At 42.5% G+C, this 15,524-nt stretch overlaps 1 protein-coding gene across 2 annotated transcripts in view; it reads right to left on the bottom strand.

Annotated features, from left to right (window-relative positions):
- Window positions 1-15,524, bottom strand: part of LOC133444465 (transcription initiation factor TFIID subunit 4-like) — a 38,921-nt gene that overhangs the window by 3,723 nt on the left and 19,674 nt on the right. For both annotated transcript variants that reach the window (XM_061722274.1, XM_061722273.1), the window contains exons 10-14: window positions 7,487-7,656; window positions 7,251-7,381; window positions 5,723-5,848; window positions 4,185-4,241; window positions 3,936-4,058 (exon numbers count right to left, since the gene is read on the bottom strand). In XM_061722274.1, coding sequence (XP_061578258.1) covers window positions 3,936-4,058; window positions 4,185-4,241; window positions 5,723-5,848; window positions 7,251-7,381; window positions 7,487-7,656 — 607 coding nt within the window. The remainder of the gene's footprint in view (window positions 1-3,935; window positions 4,059-4,184; window positions 4,242-5,722; window positions 5,849-7,250; window positions 7,382-7,486; window positions 7,657-15,524) is intronic.

Raw genomic sequence — 15,524 nt, forward strand, 5'->3', positions numbered from 1 at the left:
GCACAACAACACAAGCTGCACAACAACACAAGCTGCACAACAACACGAGCTGCACAACACCACAAGCAGCACAACACCACAAGCTGCACAACAACACAAGCAGCACAACACCACAAGCTGCACAACAACACGAGCTGCACAACAACACGAGCTGCACAACAACACAAGCTGCACAGCAACACAAGCTGCACAACAACACGAGCTGCACAACAACACAAGCTGCACAACAACACAAGCTGCACAACAACACGAGCTGCACAACAACACAAGCTGCACAACAACACGAGCTGCACAACAACACGAGCTGCACAACAACACAAGCTGCACAGCAACACAAGCTGCACAACAACACGAGCTGCACAACAACACAAGCTGCACAACAACACAAGCTGCACAACAACACGAGCTGCACAACAACACAAGCAGCACAACAACACAAGCTGCACAACAACACAAGCAGCACAACACCACAAGCTGCACAACAACACGAGCTGCACAACAACACAAGCAGCACAACACCACAAGCTGCACAACAACACGAGCTGCACAACAACACGAGCTGCACAACAACACGAGCTGCACAACAACACAAGCTGCACAGCAACACAAGCTGCACAACAACACGAGCTGCACAACAACACAAGCTGCACAACAACACAAGCTGCACAACAACACAGGCAGGCCTTTGTGAGGCTTCTGCCAGCAGGGTTGCTTTCCTCCTCACGCAAACACGCACACACACTTCCAGGTGTGTCCACTGCACACACTAATCCATTAAATCACACAAACGCAGGATTCAAAACTAAAGAGACTTCTATTAATGTTTGTTTGGATGGTCTTGAAACTTCATCTTAACAGTAGCGTATGAAGATCACATGACGCTGGGGAAATGCTCCATATTTCCACTGATTTTCCTAAGTGCAACATTCCTGCTCAAAGAGATCCGGAAGAAAGATCTGGCAGGTGTCTGTCACCGGCCACGGTTACATGATGTGTTTTAATTCAGAATTAATTATTCAGAATGAAATCATTCAGAATTAAACTATTTTCCTTCGAGTTTACATGGAAATAGTAATTCTGAATTGAGGTTTACATGGAAAACACGTTTGATCGGCTTTATCCAATTCCTCTCCAGGTCTGGGGGTTGGGAAGGTTCTGATTGGATAGGGGGGGGGACCGGAAGTTAAACTACCGGAAGAAAAACTAACTTAACCGCTACAACTTTGAAAAGTTCACAATTTTGATGTTTCCTGTTTCCATCTGTTCTTTTAATTATTTCCAGGTCCTCCAAGCTATTTATTAAATAAATGGTCTCTGCTCTTGAGCCACTTACTTGGGAATTAAGTTTAATTCGGAATAGCCATTTTCATTAGGAATTTGGTGTTTACATGGTAATTTTTACTCATTTTAAATCGGACTTCTGTTTTAAGATCATCACATATGAGTGCATTGAAATTATGTGCAACTTTTTTGTGTTTTTTATTTGCCTACTTTAGCCTTTAAAAGTTCTCCTAAATGAAGGGGAAAAACCAACTGAAAGGCTTCCTGATTGCAAGCCGTGTCCAAGCAGCAGTTTCAAGCCAGGTGGAGCAACAGCATATTGCTTTTGTTGCATCTCTGTAATACTACGGATGCTTCTCTGTTTTAAGCCTTGCTGTTTGCAGACCTGATCATGCTTCACTTCCTGAGAGCCCAGAACTAAATGAACTAACGACTAACCAGAAGTGGAAAGACAAGATTCCAGAGGCGGTAATTCACTGAAAACAGTGCGACTTTGGAACTTTCCAGTTCAGGAAAAGAGCACACGGAAATAAAAAAAAAAAAGGTGCTGCTTCATACTCTTTAGTTAAAGATGGCCGCACTCTGTTAGCGTGGTTGAGATAGAAGGCTTACACTGCAAAAACTCTAAATCTTAACAGGAATATTTGTCTTATTTCTAGTTAAAATTTCTCATTTTTAGTAAAAAAAAATCTCATTACACTTAAAACAAGAGTCATTACCAAGATTTATCTTCTCATTACAACCAAAAAAAAAATCGTGTCCCACTGGCAGATTTTTCTATTTATTTCAAGTGAAAATTTACTTGAAACAGGTGAAAATTGTCAAATAAGTTATTTTTCTGGTAATGAGTCTTGTTTTAAGTGTAATGAGATTTTTTTGACTAAAAATGAGACATTTTAACTACAAATAAGACAAATATCCTTGTTAAGATTTTGAGTTTTTGCAGTGTAAGAATTGAGTGAATACTTTGGAATCGTATTATTTGCCGTCTCACCACCATATTTCTGCAGGCCTTTGTCTACTGAGGGCGAGCAGCCGGCACAGAGGGGGGTGTGTGGGTGAGGCGATCACACGCTCTCCCCCCCACGGGCCCATACCCTCGCTCCCTCCCTCCCTCCCCCACACACCCCCACACACACACACACACAGTGCCTAAGGGTGGTTTCTGCAGAACTGAACCTACAGTTGCCCCCCAGTGTTGTTTGGGGGGGAGAGAGGGGGTCGGACCCACAACTCCCCCCCAGGCCGACTCTGACCCCCTTCACTCAGCTACGCTCACATTCAACGTCTGGATGGGGAATAGGGTAACAAGTTTTTACTGCACAGACAGTGATCCACATCGACAGCACACACACACACACACACGCCGAAGTCAGCAGTCATTTTGAAACGTGAGCACCTACCGCGCAGATTAGATAAACACAAAAGACCACGTCAGAGAAACCAATAATAAAAACCTTAAAAAAAAAAACTAACATTAAAGCTGCAAGCAGCGATGAACGGGCCCTCGCACGTGCAATTTTCACCAATAAAAGTCAAAGGAATCAAAACAGAGTCCGATGACACCACCTACGACTCTATATCAAACCATTCAAAAGTTATGGCAGAAAGTAGGAACTATCAAATATGGACCAATCAGCTACTAGTATCACTTCCTGTTTAGATGCCATGGCCACGCCATTTCACGATTTTGATAACTTTTCATCGTTAACGTCTTTTGTGTCTCCTGAGCGAGTTTTATGTCGAACGGACGATCCTGCTAGGAGGAGTTCGTTAAAGTACGACACGTGGAAATGGCATAAATTGCGCCAAAATTACACGATTAATTCAAAATGGCCGACTTCCTTTTTGGTTTCGGCCATGGTGCCAAGAGACTTTTCTTTAAGTTGCGACATGATACAGGTGTGTACCGATGTTCGTGCATGTACGTCAAACCGTATTGTGGGGCTTGAGGCACAAAGTTTTCCGGGGGGCGCTGTTGAGCCATTAGGCCACGCCCCTTTTTGACACTATTAGAATACGTAATTTTTCGACACATGGACGTGCGTGCCAAGTGTGTGTGTGTGTGTGTGTGTGTGTGTGTGTGTGTGTGTGTGTGTGTGTGTGTTCAACACCCTACTGTAAGCAGTTTGGATATAGAATGATGGCTGTCCTTCATGAGCCCTGCTCTACTGGAGATTTCCTCCTTTTGAAGCCCCTGGATTGACACCGAGGTCAACCACTTTGGCCCCCTAAGCAAGGCCCTTAACCGTTACTGCTCCCTGGACAGTTCTCATGGCCCAGGGGTCGGCAACCCGTGGCTCTTTAGCGCCGCCCTAGTGGCTCCCTGGAGCTTTCTCAAAAATGTTTGACCTTTTTTATTTCATTTTTTCTCTCTTTTTTCTCTCCTTTTTCTTCTTTTTTTTCCCCTCTTTTTTTCTTCCTTTTTCCTATCAAATCTCGACATTTCGACTTTCCTCAACATTTCAACTTTTTCGACATTTAGCCATTTGCCTTCATTCTATGGCTTATACAAGACTTTTCATTTTTTGCGGCTCCAGACATATTTGTTTTTTGTGTTTTTGGTCCAATATGGCTCTAAAACATTTTGGGTATCCGACCCCTGGTCTAGTCACATGACCACGTGCACTGTAGCCCAGGTCAAACCTCCTCACCTCACTGCCGGCCACTGCTCCACCCACTGAGTCCAGTTTGCGCTTCTTGCGCGGCCCGATTGCAGCGAGAGCCGTGAGGTTTGCGTCTCGCTGTCGCATCTGCGCTAGTTCTTGCTGCTGCATCTGTTGGAGGAGAAAGCACAGATACATTCATCAGAACCAGGAGATGATAGCGGTCCGAGCGCTGCATCACTGGGACAGCAGAGCTCACTCACTCATGTGTTTCATCTGTGCCAGTATTGTTCCTACCTCTTTGGCCTTCTGCTTGAGCCGAGCCTGCTCTGGATCTTCTTGCCGGGCACGACTCTGCAGGGGAAAGTTCAGTCAGCTCTGACATGGAAGCAGGTTGATGAAAAGTCTACGTTCAGGAACTGACAGATGGTGAGATGGTGCTTCCAGAAAACATTACACAACATTTCAAACCATTGATACATACAGTTAAGCTGTTGGTCAAAAAAGCAGTTACTACTGATCATGTGATTCAACCTTTTTCATTGCTCCTGCAAATAAAATGATGTATTTTCATTTTCAGATTGAATCTGATCAATCTTTATTGTGACGATGGAACACAGATTTTTAATGTTGCTGTATTTAAATTTCTACGGAAATAAACAATCTTTATACAGCAGTGTTCTACAAATATAAAGCTGTATTTTATTCTCAACTTCTCAAGAAACGGTAACATATCAATTAATTGACAATTTACGCAGAAATGATTCATTAGTATAGAGATAGTATGGTGTAAATAAGTATATTTATATAAATATTTATATGGGCATGTGTGTACAAATATATAGAAATACTCAACTATGTGTATGTGTGTATAGGTAAGTGTGTGAGTATAATTATAGTATAGTTAGTTATTATAAATACGTGTTAATAAATGATTAGTGAATGGGGGTAGGATTAAATATATTTACACTATTTCCTACTCCTTTTTGAAGGAGCCACATTAGCTTCGTCTAAGTCATACTTATCTGATAGATTCCTGAATGATGAGTGCTTGAACCCAAACCTTTGACTCCTATCTGCTTCCATTCTAATACTGGGCAGCACAACGTAGATGTCAGCTGGACTACGATCCCGTCTAAACTTCCTACTTTCAACTAAAACCAGATGAGACTTGTATGTTTGTCTCTACATCTAAGCCCTTCATTACCACTTATTCTGCATGGCATTACTTTAGCGTCTAATGCCTTTGGAGTTATTTTTGACCAGGATTTGTCTTTCTAAGTCTGCCTTACTTCGCTTTTATAATAAAGACAAATATAGGACAATTGTGTCTGAGGAGGATGGTCCGTGCGTCTGAGACTTCAGGATTGGACTACGTTCCCTGAAGAGTCTCCAGCCTCCAAAGTCCTGCAGCCAGAACTCAGCTGAGGTTTAACAGGAGATACTTCCTCCAATTGTAGCGTACCTTCATTGGATTGATGTTAAATTCAGATTAGAATTTAATTGGAAGGATTGATTAGTTCTCCCCCCCCCCAAAAAAAAAACCTTTTTGGCCAACCCCCACTGTATCTTAAAAACATCTTTATCCCATTTTGTCCAAACAGAAAACCCTCACATTACTTTGTTGTTACGTAAACTGAAGTACTTTGGTTAAAATACTTCTTAAGTGAGGTAAGAATGAAGATCCATACATGACTGAGGGAGAGTGCTGAAGTAAACTATGGTTATAGAAACCACCAGCTGAACAATAAAAGCCTTTTCAAAGTTGCGATGTACAGGGCTTCTGCTGCTGCTCAATAACGCTGGGAACAGATACTACAGAAACTGTTTAGTACCTTTGCCGCCTTCAGCAGTATCTCTCGCTCTTGTTCGTCTTTCCTTTGTTTCTCCATTCGCTCCAGCTGCTCAAAGAAACGGAGCTGAGTACGAACGTCAGACGTCTGCTCGTAGTATTCTTCATCCTAAAGTAGGAAAATGAGAAAAAAAAGCAACCAAATGGCTTCAGATACTGACTTGTGAAGAACAGGGTTGTTTCAAAGCTTCTTAAATCCTTCAAACGTCTTAGATGTCCTTCTTAAGTTACATCCCGTAACTTAAAAAGGCAACAAACAGCTGATTTAGAGGATGCTGAACTCTATTTTACTGACTTATTTGTGGAACAGGTCATAACCTAAACTTCTGTAAGTATTGTTGCAGAAATCACAACGTGTTCATTTTATCTACAATTTCACAAACTCTAGTGTGAAACTGCATCCTAAACATTTGCTTAGACCAGGGGTCGGCAACCCGCGGCTCTAGAGCCACATGCAGCTCTTTAGCGCCGCCCTAGTGGCTCCTGGAGCTTTTTCAAAAATGTTTGAAAATGGAAATAGATGGGGAGGGAAATATATTTTTTGTTTTAATATGGTTTCTGTAGGAGGACAAACATGACAAAAACATTCTTAACTTTTTCCAATGTTGTAAAAATGTGTAGAATAAATACAAAATTTCAACATTTCTGTTAACGAAGATTTGTACGGAAGAGTATTAAGGCCATGCAGGAGAAAAAATATTTGAGAGGGGAAGATTTGTTTTATTGTGCACTTCAAGAAAAAATTCGAAATGTCGAGAATAATGTTGAAATAGAATTTCAAGAATAAAGTCGCAATTTCACCTTTTTTCTCAACATTTCGACTTTTTTCTGCAAATTCTACTTCAACATTAATCTTGACATTTTGACTTTTTTCTCGAAGTGCACAGTAAAAAAAAAAATCTTCCTCCTCTAAAATATTATTTTTATTTTTCTCCTGCCTGGCCCTAATCCTCTTCCGTAGTTTTGCGTCATAGCCACACGTTTCTACCAGGCAGGTGGCTGCTGTAAACAAACCGGCCAAAGGGATTGTTTCCAAAGAGAAAAATAACTGAGGAGAAAAGAGGATTCAACGTTTCTTGGACCGAATCATTTGCATTCATTGCCTGAATGTTTGCTCTGTAGAGAGAAGTTGTCCAATAACAAAAAGAGTCATGTGGAAAGACATTAGCAGCTACATTTGCAGCCGAGGACCCAGTTATAACTAATATAGAAACATGCAGCATGTGTTGTCTTCATTCTAAGGCTGATACAAGACTTTTCATTTTTTGCAGCTCCAGACAAATTCGTTTTTTGTGTTTTTGGTCCAATATGGCTCAACATTTTGGGTTGCCGACCCCTGGCTTAGACTCTGATAGCAGAACCTTTAAATGGGTACATTCCTGACGGGGGAAAAAATTGAAATTCCTGGAGGCTTCAAGCTTACCAGCACCTCAGAATAAAAACACACCCACGTGTTCACACACCGCCTGTAGGGATGTGAAAAAAACCCTGTGATCTGGGTGTTTTCTTACTTTGCCGCCATCTGTGCGGTGCTGAGCGACGACGGAAACCTGCTCCAGCAGAGAACGCAGTCTGGACTGGGTGGCGTGAGAGACGATGTTGACCACGTCCAGCTGAACCTCGGTCACGCCAAGCTTCTTAGCTGCAGGTGAGAATCAGGAATGAGGAGGATGGAAACGGTCCTGGTAAGTACAGACGGAGAGAGCTGGACAGACTGGCAGACAGAGGGACAGACGGACGGACGGACCTGTGTCTAGGATCCGGCGGTGCAGCAGGTCGGTGGGGAGGAAGGCCTCGTCTTTACACGAGCGGATCTTTGTGCCAACGAGCTCCGAGCTGGTTGCTAGAATACGGGCATTCTCCTCGTTGAGATTGACGCCAGCCATGGACGCCACATCGTTGATGTCGTCGTCATCTCTGTGGAAAGGTAAAGGACATACAGATATTTCTGTTCAGATTCAGTCTGTGACAAACTTATTTACAAAGAAATGTCTTCATGTTTACAACTCCTCCTAAAGAGTGACAGTGTGGAGGTCAGAAATGTCATTTTGAAAGCCTGGGCACAAGCCTGACTTCCATATTTACGCACAAATGGGTGCAGAGCTTCCTTAAATTCAGAGGTTTTCAACTGGTTTTGTCCCAGGGACCACCATTAACCAAGAAGCAACTCGGGGACCAACTGCTTTTGGGGATGTTTGTTTTATTTTGCACCTTGCTTTTAAATAAGAGTATGGGCCTATATCGGCTATTTATTTGCATCAGTGTATATTTGTATTTGCACCTTTTGCTATAAAAAAAAAAACAGTCAATGAAAAATGAACCAAGAGCACTTATAATATTACAAAGTTCACTCTCACTCATTTGACATAATTTGGATGGGTAAATTATTCACAAAAATGAATAGTAAATGGAAAATAAATTGAGTCTAAAGAAAATATTTTTTTTTAAATTATTATTGTTTTCCATTTACAATTTCACTGACCACCTGCAATACCGCCACGGACCACCAGAGGGCCGCGGACCACCGGTTGACAATCCCTGCTTTAATTAATCATAACGCGATTTGTAGCACAACCAAATCTAATGGAAAAGAAAAAGAAAGTGTTGATCAACAAATAATGAGACCAAAATCACCAGGAAGCAACAGGACGCTGAAGGAAAACCAGTAATCTGTATTTGGATCACTTACGTGGAGGGTATAAGGAGGGAGATGATTGTACCGGTTCAATTCTATTCAATTTTATTTATATAGCGTCTAATACAACAAAAGTTGTCTCTAGACGCTTTCCAGAGACCCAGAACATAAACCCCAGAGCAATTATTACATAAACAATGGCAGGTAAAAACTCCCCTAGTGGGAGAAAAGCCTTAAGCCAAACAGTGGCAAGAAAACCTCCCCTTTAGGAGGGAAGAAACCTTGAGCAAAAAGACCTGGCCGTGTTTAAACAAGTCAAAAGAGGCTGATGAACCTCCTATAATTTACTGTTAGAAGATCAGAATGAGCTGCAACTTCTCTTTTTAAAGTTGTATTAGATGTTGGAACAATGACAGGCCTGCCATTCTAACAACCAACCTTTATAAACACTTTCTCCTTTTTGACAGCACCCAAAATTAACTAACTATAAGAACTGATGATGAGAGACTGAATCAAACAGAATTGATGGTTGGACACTTGTCAGCTATCCCAGGTTCCATCTGGGATGAGCTCCGGATGTCAGAGCTGCGTGCAGCTGCTGCCCCCTGCTGGCCATCTACTACAACGTCAAACCGGTTTCAGATGGGATGTGGTGGGCGGTGCACTCTGCTGTGTAAACCATTCATTCCTGTGTGTTGCACAGCACATGAAAGCATCTCCTCCAGAAGAAAAGTTGATTTTAGTGGTGTCACTTACTCCAACCATCATTGAACCATCATTTTCAATAGCGTCATGAAAAAATGCAATGGACTTATATAAGAGATAACAATTAAATATCAAATACAAGTCATTTAATGCCTAAAATCGATTCTATGTCCAGTAGCACTTATGTGTGGTTGAATTTTCAGTTTTACTTAAATAGTTGAATATGTTTTAGCCTACATTTTGAGACTTTCCATAAAGTTTATGAACGTTATGTCATCACGTGGTAGCACGGAGGGGAGAGAGACGCACTGGGAGAGAGAGATGGGGAGAAAGATGGCAGGTCGCACCGAGTGACTTGGTGACAAAAAAGAACACTACTTCTGCAGTTTGGGAGTTTTTCGGGTTCCAAGCAAACGAGAAAGGAGAGCCGGTAAATACTGATGAGGCAATTTGTAAATTTTGCAATAAAACCGCGAGAGATGCAAACACCTCTAACCCAAGGACGCATCTCCATGACAATGTGTTGGCTGTGTCAGAAAACGACCTCGAACTAAGTCAATAAAAACTGCAATTCTAAAAAAGCTGGAGACAAAGTATGAATGTGATTCAGTGCACAAATGAATGCGAAAGTGTACTTTCCTCGACCCTCGTTACCGCGGAGGATATGAGACTGATGATACCGCACTGGCTGAAATCAAGGCTGAATTCCAGGCTGAGATCGTGAACTTAGAGGGGCATCACCAGCAGCAGTGGAATCAGAATCCAAGAGACAGAGACACAACCTGAACCCCCACGAAAAAAGATGTCTCTGGGAACCTCCTGCAAAAACCACCCGCTGTAGTGGCAGGTGTACTTTTAAACAGTCTAGGAGTAAAGCCTGATTTATGCTTCCGCGTTACACCAACGCAGAGCCTACGCTGTCGATTTAACGCAGAACCATAAATCAGGCTTTATGGTAATGTGAAGTGCGCCTGCCAAATCCTGTCAGCGACGACATGATTTGTCATAATTTTTAATTAGTCACGGTAATACCGTATACCGGGGTAAAATGTGGAGGAAGTTTGACGGTATCAAAATTTGGATACCGCTGCTTTATGCAGAGCCGCCTGGGAGATTTGCGAGGCCCTGTGCGAAATGGCTGGGGGGCCCCTCACGCGTGAGCGTAGCGAGCGCGAGCGAAATTTTGGGGTTTTTCGGGTCGGATCGGGTGTCTATATGCGCAATTTTAACTCTCCAATTAGCAAAATACTGGTTACCTTCCCCTGCCTCATCATCATCTCTTGCCTCGACGCGGGGCCCCGCGGCTGCTTGAGACCCGGTCTGATCTGTGATTTTTGTAACAAATTTATCAAACGAGCCTTTCAGAGAGGCATCAAACTCTTCCATTTTCTTTAGTTTTTTTCTTTTTTCATCCCCTGATGGAAATTTCCTGAATCTGTCTTGTTCTGTTGACATTGTGTGACAGTTTGTTCCAACTTCACCCGTCTGGATCAGAGCACCTTGTGTTAATGCGCTTGGTCTGACGCAGTTGTACTGAACAACAGACACGCGCATCATTGCACATATATTTATTGATATGTACAGACTAGTACACATTTAGGTCTGTAATGGAACGTGACTGTTGATATTTATAAGGGAAAAAACGAAAAAAAAAACGAAAAAAAAATTTTTGAAAAAAAAAAAAAAAAAAAAAAAAACGGCCCATAGCGCGAGGCCCCCTGGGGCGCGAGGCCCCGTGCGGTCGCACGGTTCGCACACCCCTTGCGGCGGCCCTGGCTTTATGCGTTTCCTGTTATTTTAGTAAACATTTACGCGCCAAACTGGGACAATCCCATGTTTTTTTCTAATTTGTTCTCCAGACTGCCAAACATGACAACGCATCATCTCATTCTCGGGGGTGACATGAACTGTACACTTTCCCCTACCTTAGACCGTAGCTCACGCAATATTTCTTCCATGTCCAAGCCCGCTCGTTCTATCCAGCTATTTCTTGACTCATACGGTGTTTCCGATGTGTGGCGATTCCGTAATCCTACTGCCAGGGAATATTCTTTCTATTCCCCTGTTCATAAGACCTACTCGCGTATTGACAATTTTTTTCTTGATAATAGGCTTCTCCCCCTTGTTTCAAAGTGCAACTACGGTGCGATTGTTATTTCAGATCATGGTCCTTTGACTCTGTCAGTACGTATTCCCAACACTCAGTCTATTTACCGCCCTTGGAGATTAAATTCATTGCTCTTATCCGAGGAAGCTTTTAACAATTTTATTGGATCTGAGATTACGTCGTTTATTGATATCAATCGAACTCCGGGAATGTCTTTTTTAACTATTTGGGAATCACTGAAGGCATATTTACGCGGACAGGTTATTTCATATTGTGCAAATAAGAAAAAAGTGAACAATACTCGCCTGAAAGATCTGGCAGATGAGATTTTGGACCTGGATAGGTTATTTAGTCAATCTTCATCACCTGACATTATGAAGAGGCGCTTATTACTCCAAGCTGAGTTTGATCTCTTATCAACACAACAGGCAGAATACCTCATCTCTAAATCCCGACAGGGCTGCTATGAACATGGAGAAAAGGCAGGACGGATACTCGCTCACCAGCTGCGCCAAAGAACAGCCTACCAGACCATCCCTGAAATTAATGATCAGTATGGTGCTAAAACCACAGACAGTCTGAAAATAAATTCTTGCTTTCAAAATTTTTATCAGTTGTTATATACGCCAGATTCCTCTGCAAGCCCCTCTGAACTTGATGACTTTTTTAACCCTTTACGTATTCCATCTATAGATCAGGAGATGGCTGATGGCCTGGAGGGGGACCTCTCGGCCGCGGAGATAGCGTCTGCAATTAGCTCTATGCAAACTGGCAAATCTCCGGGCCCAGATGGTTTTCCGTTAAGAAATTCTCCACCCAGCTTTCGCCCTTATTACTGTCAGTTTTCAGAGAATCATTAGCATCGGAGTCCCTCCCTCCAACGATGCGTCAGGCTGTTATCTCATTGTTACTGAAAAAGGACAAAAACCCTCTAGAATGCAGCTCATTCCGTCCAATTTCCCTTATTAATACAGATGCTAAAATTCTTGCTAAGGTGCTGGCGCGCCGCTTGGAAGTGGTTCTTCCCTCCATTATATCACCTGACCAAACTGGTTTTATTAAGGACCGCTATTCTTTTTTTAATGTTAGGCGTCTTCTAAATGTCCTTTATGGCCCCTCTCCACCCGGAACTCCAGAGATAGTGCTTTCACTTGACGCTGAAAAAGCTTTTGACCGGGTCGGGTGGGGTTATCTTTTCACTACGCTGAGAAAATTTGGGTTTGGGCCTAAGTTTATATCATGGATAAAAATGTTGTATACATCCCCCATGGCTGCTGTACGCACTAACAATAACCTGTCCTCCTACTTTGAGCTCCAACGAGGCACAAGACAAGGCTGCCCTCTGTCGCCCCTCCTGTTTGCAGTTGCAATGGAACCGCTTGCTCTTGCTCTGAGACAGAATACTGATATCAAGGGTATTCAGCGTGCTGGACTGGAACACAAAGTTTCGCTTTATGCGGACGATATGTTACTGTACATTTCGCAACCACTTTCCAGCCTCCCCAAATTAATGGTTCTACTTGAAGAATTCGGCCAAATATCTGGTTACAAAGTAAATTTTCAGAAGAGCGAATTAATGCCAATTGGTGCTAGTCAGATAGCTTTGGATTCATTCCCATTCCGAATTAGCCTCAATAAATTCAAATATCTTGGAATTTGGATCACCCACAATCATAAAGATTTATACACTGCAAATTATCAGCCTCTTCTGTCTAACCTTAGTAGTGATATTGAGCGTTGGGATCCCTTGCCTCTCTCCTTAGGTGGTAGAATTAATACCGTGAAGATGACTGTCTTACCCAAATTTTTATATGTCTTCCAGTGCCTTCCTTTTTTTTTGACAAAATCTTTCTTCTCCAAACTGAATAATTATATTTCGACTTTTATCTGGCATAAAAAACCACCTCGAATTAAGAGAAGTGTGTTGCAGAGAGCTCGTACAATGGGGGGCATGGCTCTCCCAAACTTTATGTGTTATTACTGGGCTGCTAACATTAGAGCCATGTTGTACTGGGTGAACAGTGACATCACAGCCCCTGCGTGGACGGTCCTGGAGGGAGCCTCAGTTAGAACTACCTCTCTGTCAGCCTTGTTGTGTGCCAAATTGCCATTCGCGCAGCCTCTCTCTCACTTCACCTCTAACCCAGTTATTATACACTCAATTAAGATTTGGAATCAATTTAGAAGGTCCTTCTCCCTTAAAGACATGCCGCAAGCTGCACCGATCGCAAAAAATCATATGTTTACCCCATCAGTGATTGATGATTCTTTTGATGTTTGGTGTAGAAGAGGTTTGATCTCACTGTCTGATCTCTACACAAATGGCACTTTTTCCTCTTTTGAGCAGTTGGTGCAGAAGTACAATATCCCCAGATCGCATTTCTATAGGTATCTGCAGCTCCGGAACTTTGTAACCTCAAACTCAGGTTGCTTCCCAATGTCCCCTCCCGATTCTCTGTTAGATACAGTTTTTACTTGGAAATCAACCACTAAGCGGGCTATCAGTCTGATTTATGATCACCTCAACACCCACAATCAGACAGCTTTAAACCTCCTTAGAGGTAAGTGGGAGACTGACTTTGATGAGGCAATCCCAGAAGGAACCTGGCAGAAAATAATTAAGAATATTTTTTCATCCTCCATATGTCTAAGATATGCTGTAATCCAGTTCAAAATTGTTCACCGTTTACACTGGTCTAAGGTCAAGCTTTCAAGGATCAATGCTGACATAGATCCCATATGTGATAGATGCAGCCGGGCCCCTGCCACTCTTCTGCACATGTTTTGGACTTGTCCTAAACTTTTTTCATTTTGGCAGAACATTTTTGAGACTTTTTCTACAATATGTGGGAAAACAATCCTGCCGTCACCATATATTGCTCTGTTTGGCGTGGCTCCTGTGGACTCTCCTCTACTTATGCAGCGGGAAACCAACATGATGGCCTTTTGTTCCCTCCTGGCTAGGAGACTGATTTTGTTTAAATGGAAGGACTCTGCTCCACCATCATCTAATCACTGGATAAGGGAAGTCATGGCTCATCTCAAACTGGAAAAGATCAGGTACACTGTTCGGGGATCCACTGAGACATTTTATAGGATCTGGCAGCCTTTCCTGAACTTTGTGGAGGGTATGGATGCTGATAATATAATGTAGGAGTCTTCATTCATTTTCATTTGTGTTGGCCCTGTGTCTGATGGTTATCTGGCAATATGTTATTTAATTTCTTCTTTTTTTTTGTCTGGTTTTTGGGGGTTATTTTTCTTGTTTTTGTTTCTCTTTTCTGTTTGACTGTACTGTCCTGTTTTAATGATAAAAAAATAATAAAAAGACTTTGATCAAAAAAAAAATTTGGATACCGCCCAAGTCTCGTGATAGTAGTAGTAGCAGTAGTAGTGGTAGCCATAGCGGTAGCAGTAGTAGAAGTAGTAGTAGTAGTAGTAGTAGTTGTAGTACGGTAGTAGTACGGTAGTAGTAGCAACAGTAGTGGTGCCAGTAGCAGCAGCAGCAGTAGTAGTAGTAGCAGTAGTAGCAGTAGTAGCAGCTGTAGTAGCAGCTGTAGTAGCAGTTGTAGCAGTAGTAGTAGCAGCAGTAGTAGCAGTAGCAGCAGCAGTAGTAGCAGTTGTAGCTGTAGCAGTAGTAGCAGTTGTAGCTGTAGCAGTAGTAGCAGTTGTAGCTGTAGCAGTAGTAGTAGCAGCAGTAGCAGTAGTAGCAGTAGTAGCAGTAGTAGCAGCAGTAGTAGCAGCTGTAGCTGTAATAGCAGTAGTAGCTGTAGTAGCAGTAGTAGTAGCAGCAGTAGCAGCAGTAGCTGTAGTAGCTGTAGTAGCAGTAGTAGCAGTAGTAGCAGTTGTAGTAGCAGTAGTAGCAGTTGTAGTAGCAGTAGTAGCAGTAGTAGTAGCTGTAGTAGCAGTAGTAGTAGCTGTAGCAGTAGTAGTAGCAGTAGTAGCAGTAGTAGCAGCAGCAGTAGCAGTTGTAGCTGTAGCAGCAGTAGTAGTAGTAGTAGCAGGAAGTAGGGAAAGAACCAAGTTATGGAGCCACTCAACACATTTGCTGCAGTCCACACTGATATGATGCAGTGTAACATTTGGAAAGGGATGTGAGGGATGTGAGGGTAAGACGTGCTTGGATACTGACATTCTGTAACATTTATATAAAGGTGCGCCACCAATTTTACCCTGATGGCCTTTACACATTGGCTCAAGCAAGACAGAAAAATTGGACATGCGTGTCCCTCCAAACATAAACCGGCATTCCAAAAACAAAGTGCGACCAGACATCAACAACACATTCAGTGCACACTTGTGTGAGGCAGTAATGAAAATAATGGCAGAGGAGACAAG

Source organism: Cololabis saira, chromosome 5 (assembly GCF_033807715.1).
Source record: "Cololabis saira isolate AMF1-May2022 chromosome 5, fColSai1.1, whole genome shotgun sequence".
In the NCBI taxonomy this organism is placed as follows: domain Eukaryota; kingdom Metazoa; phylum Chordata; class Actinopteri; order Beloniformes; family Belonidae; genus Cololabis; species Cololabis saira.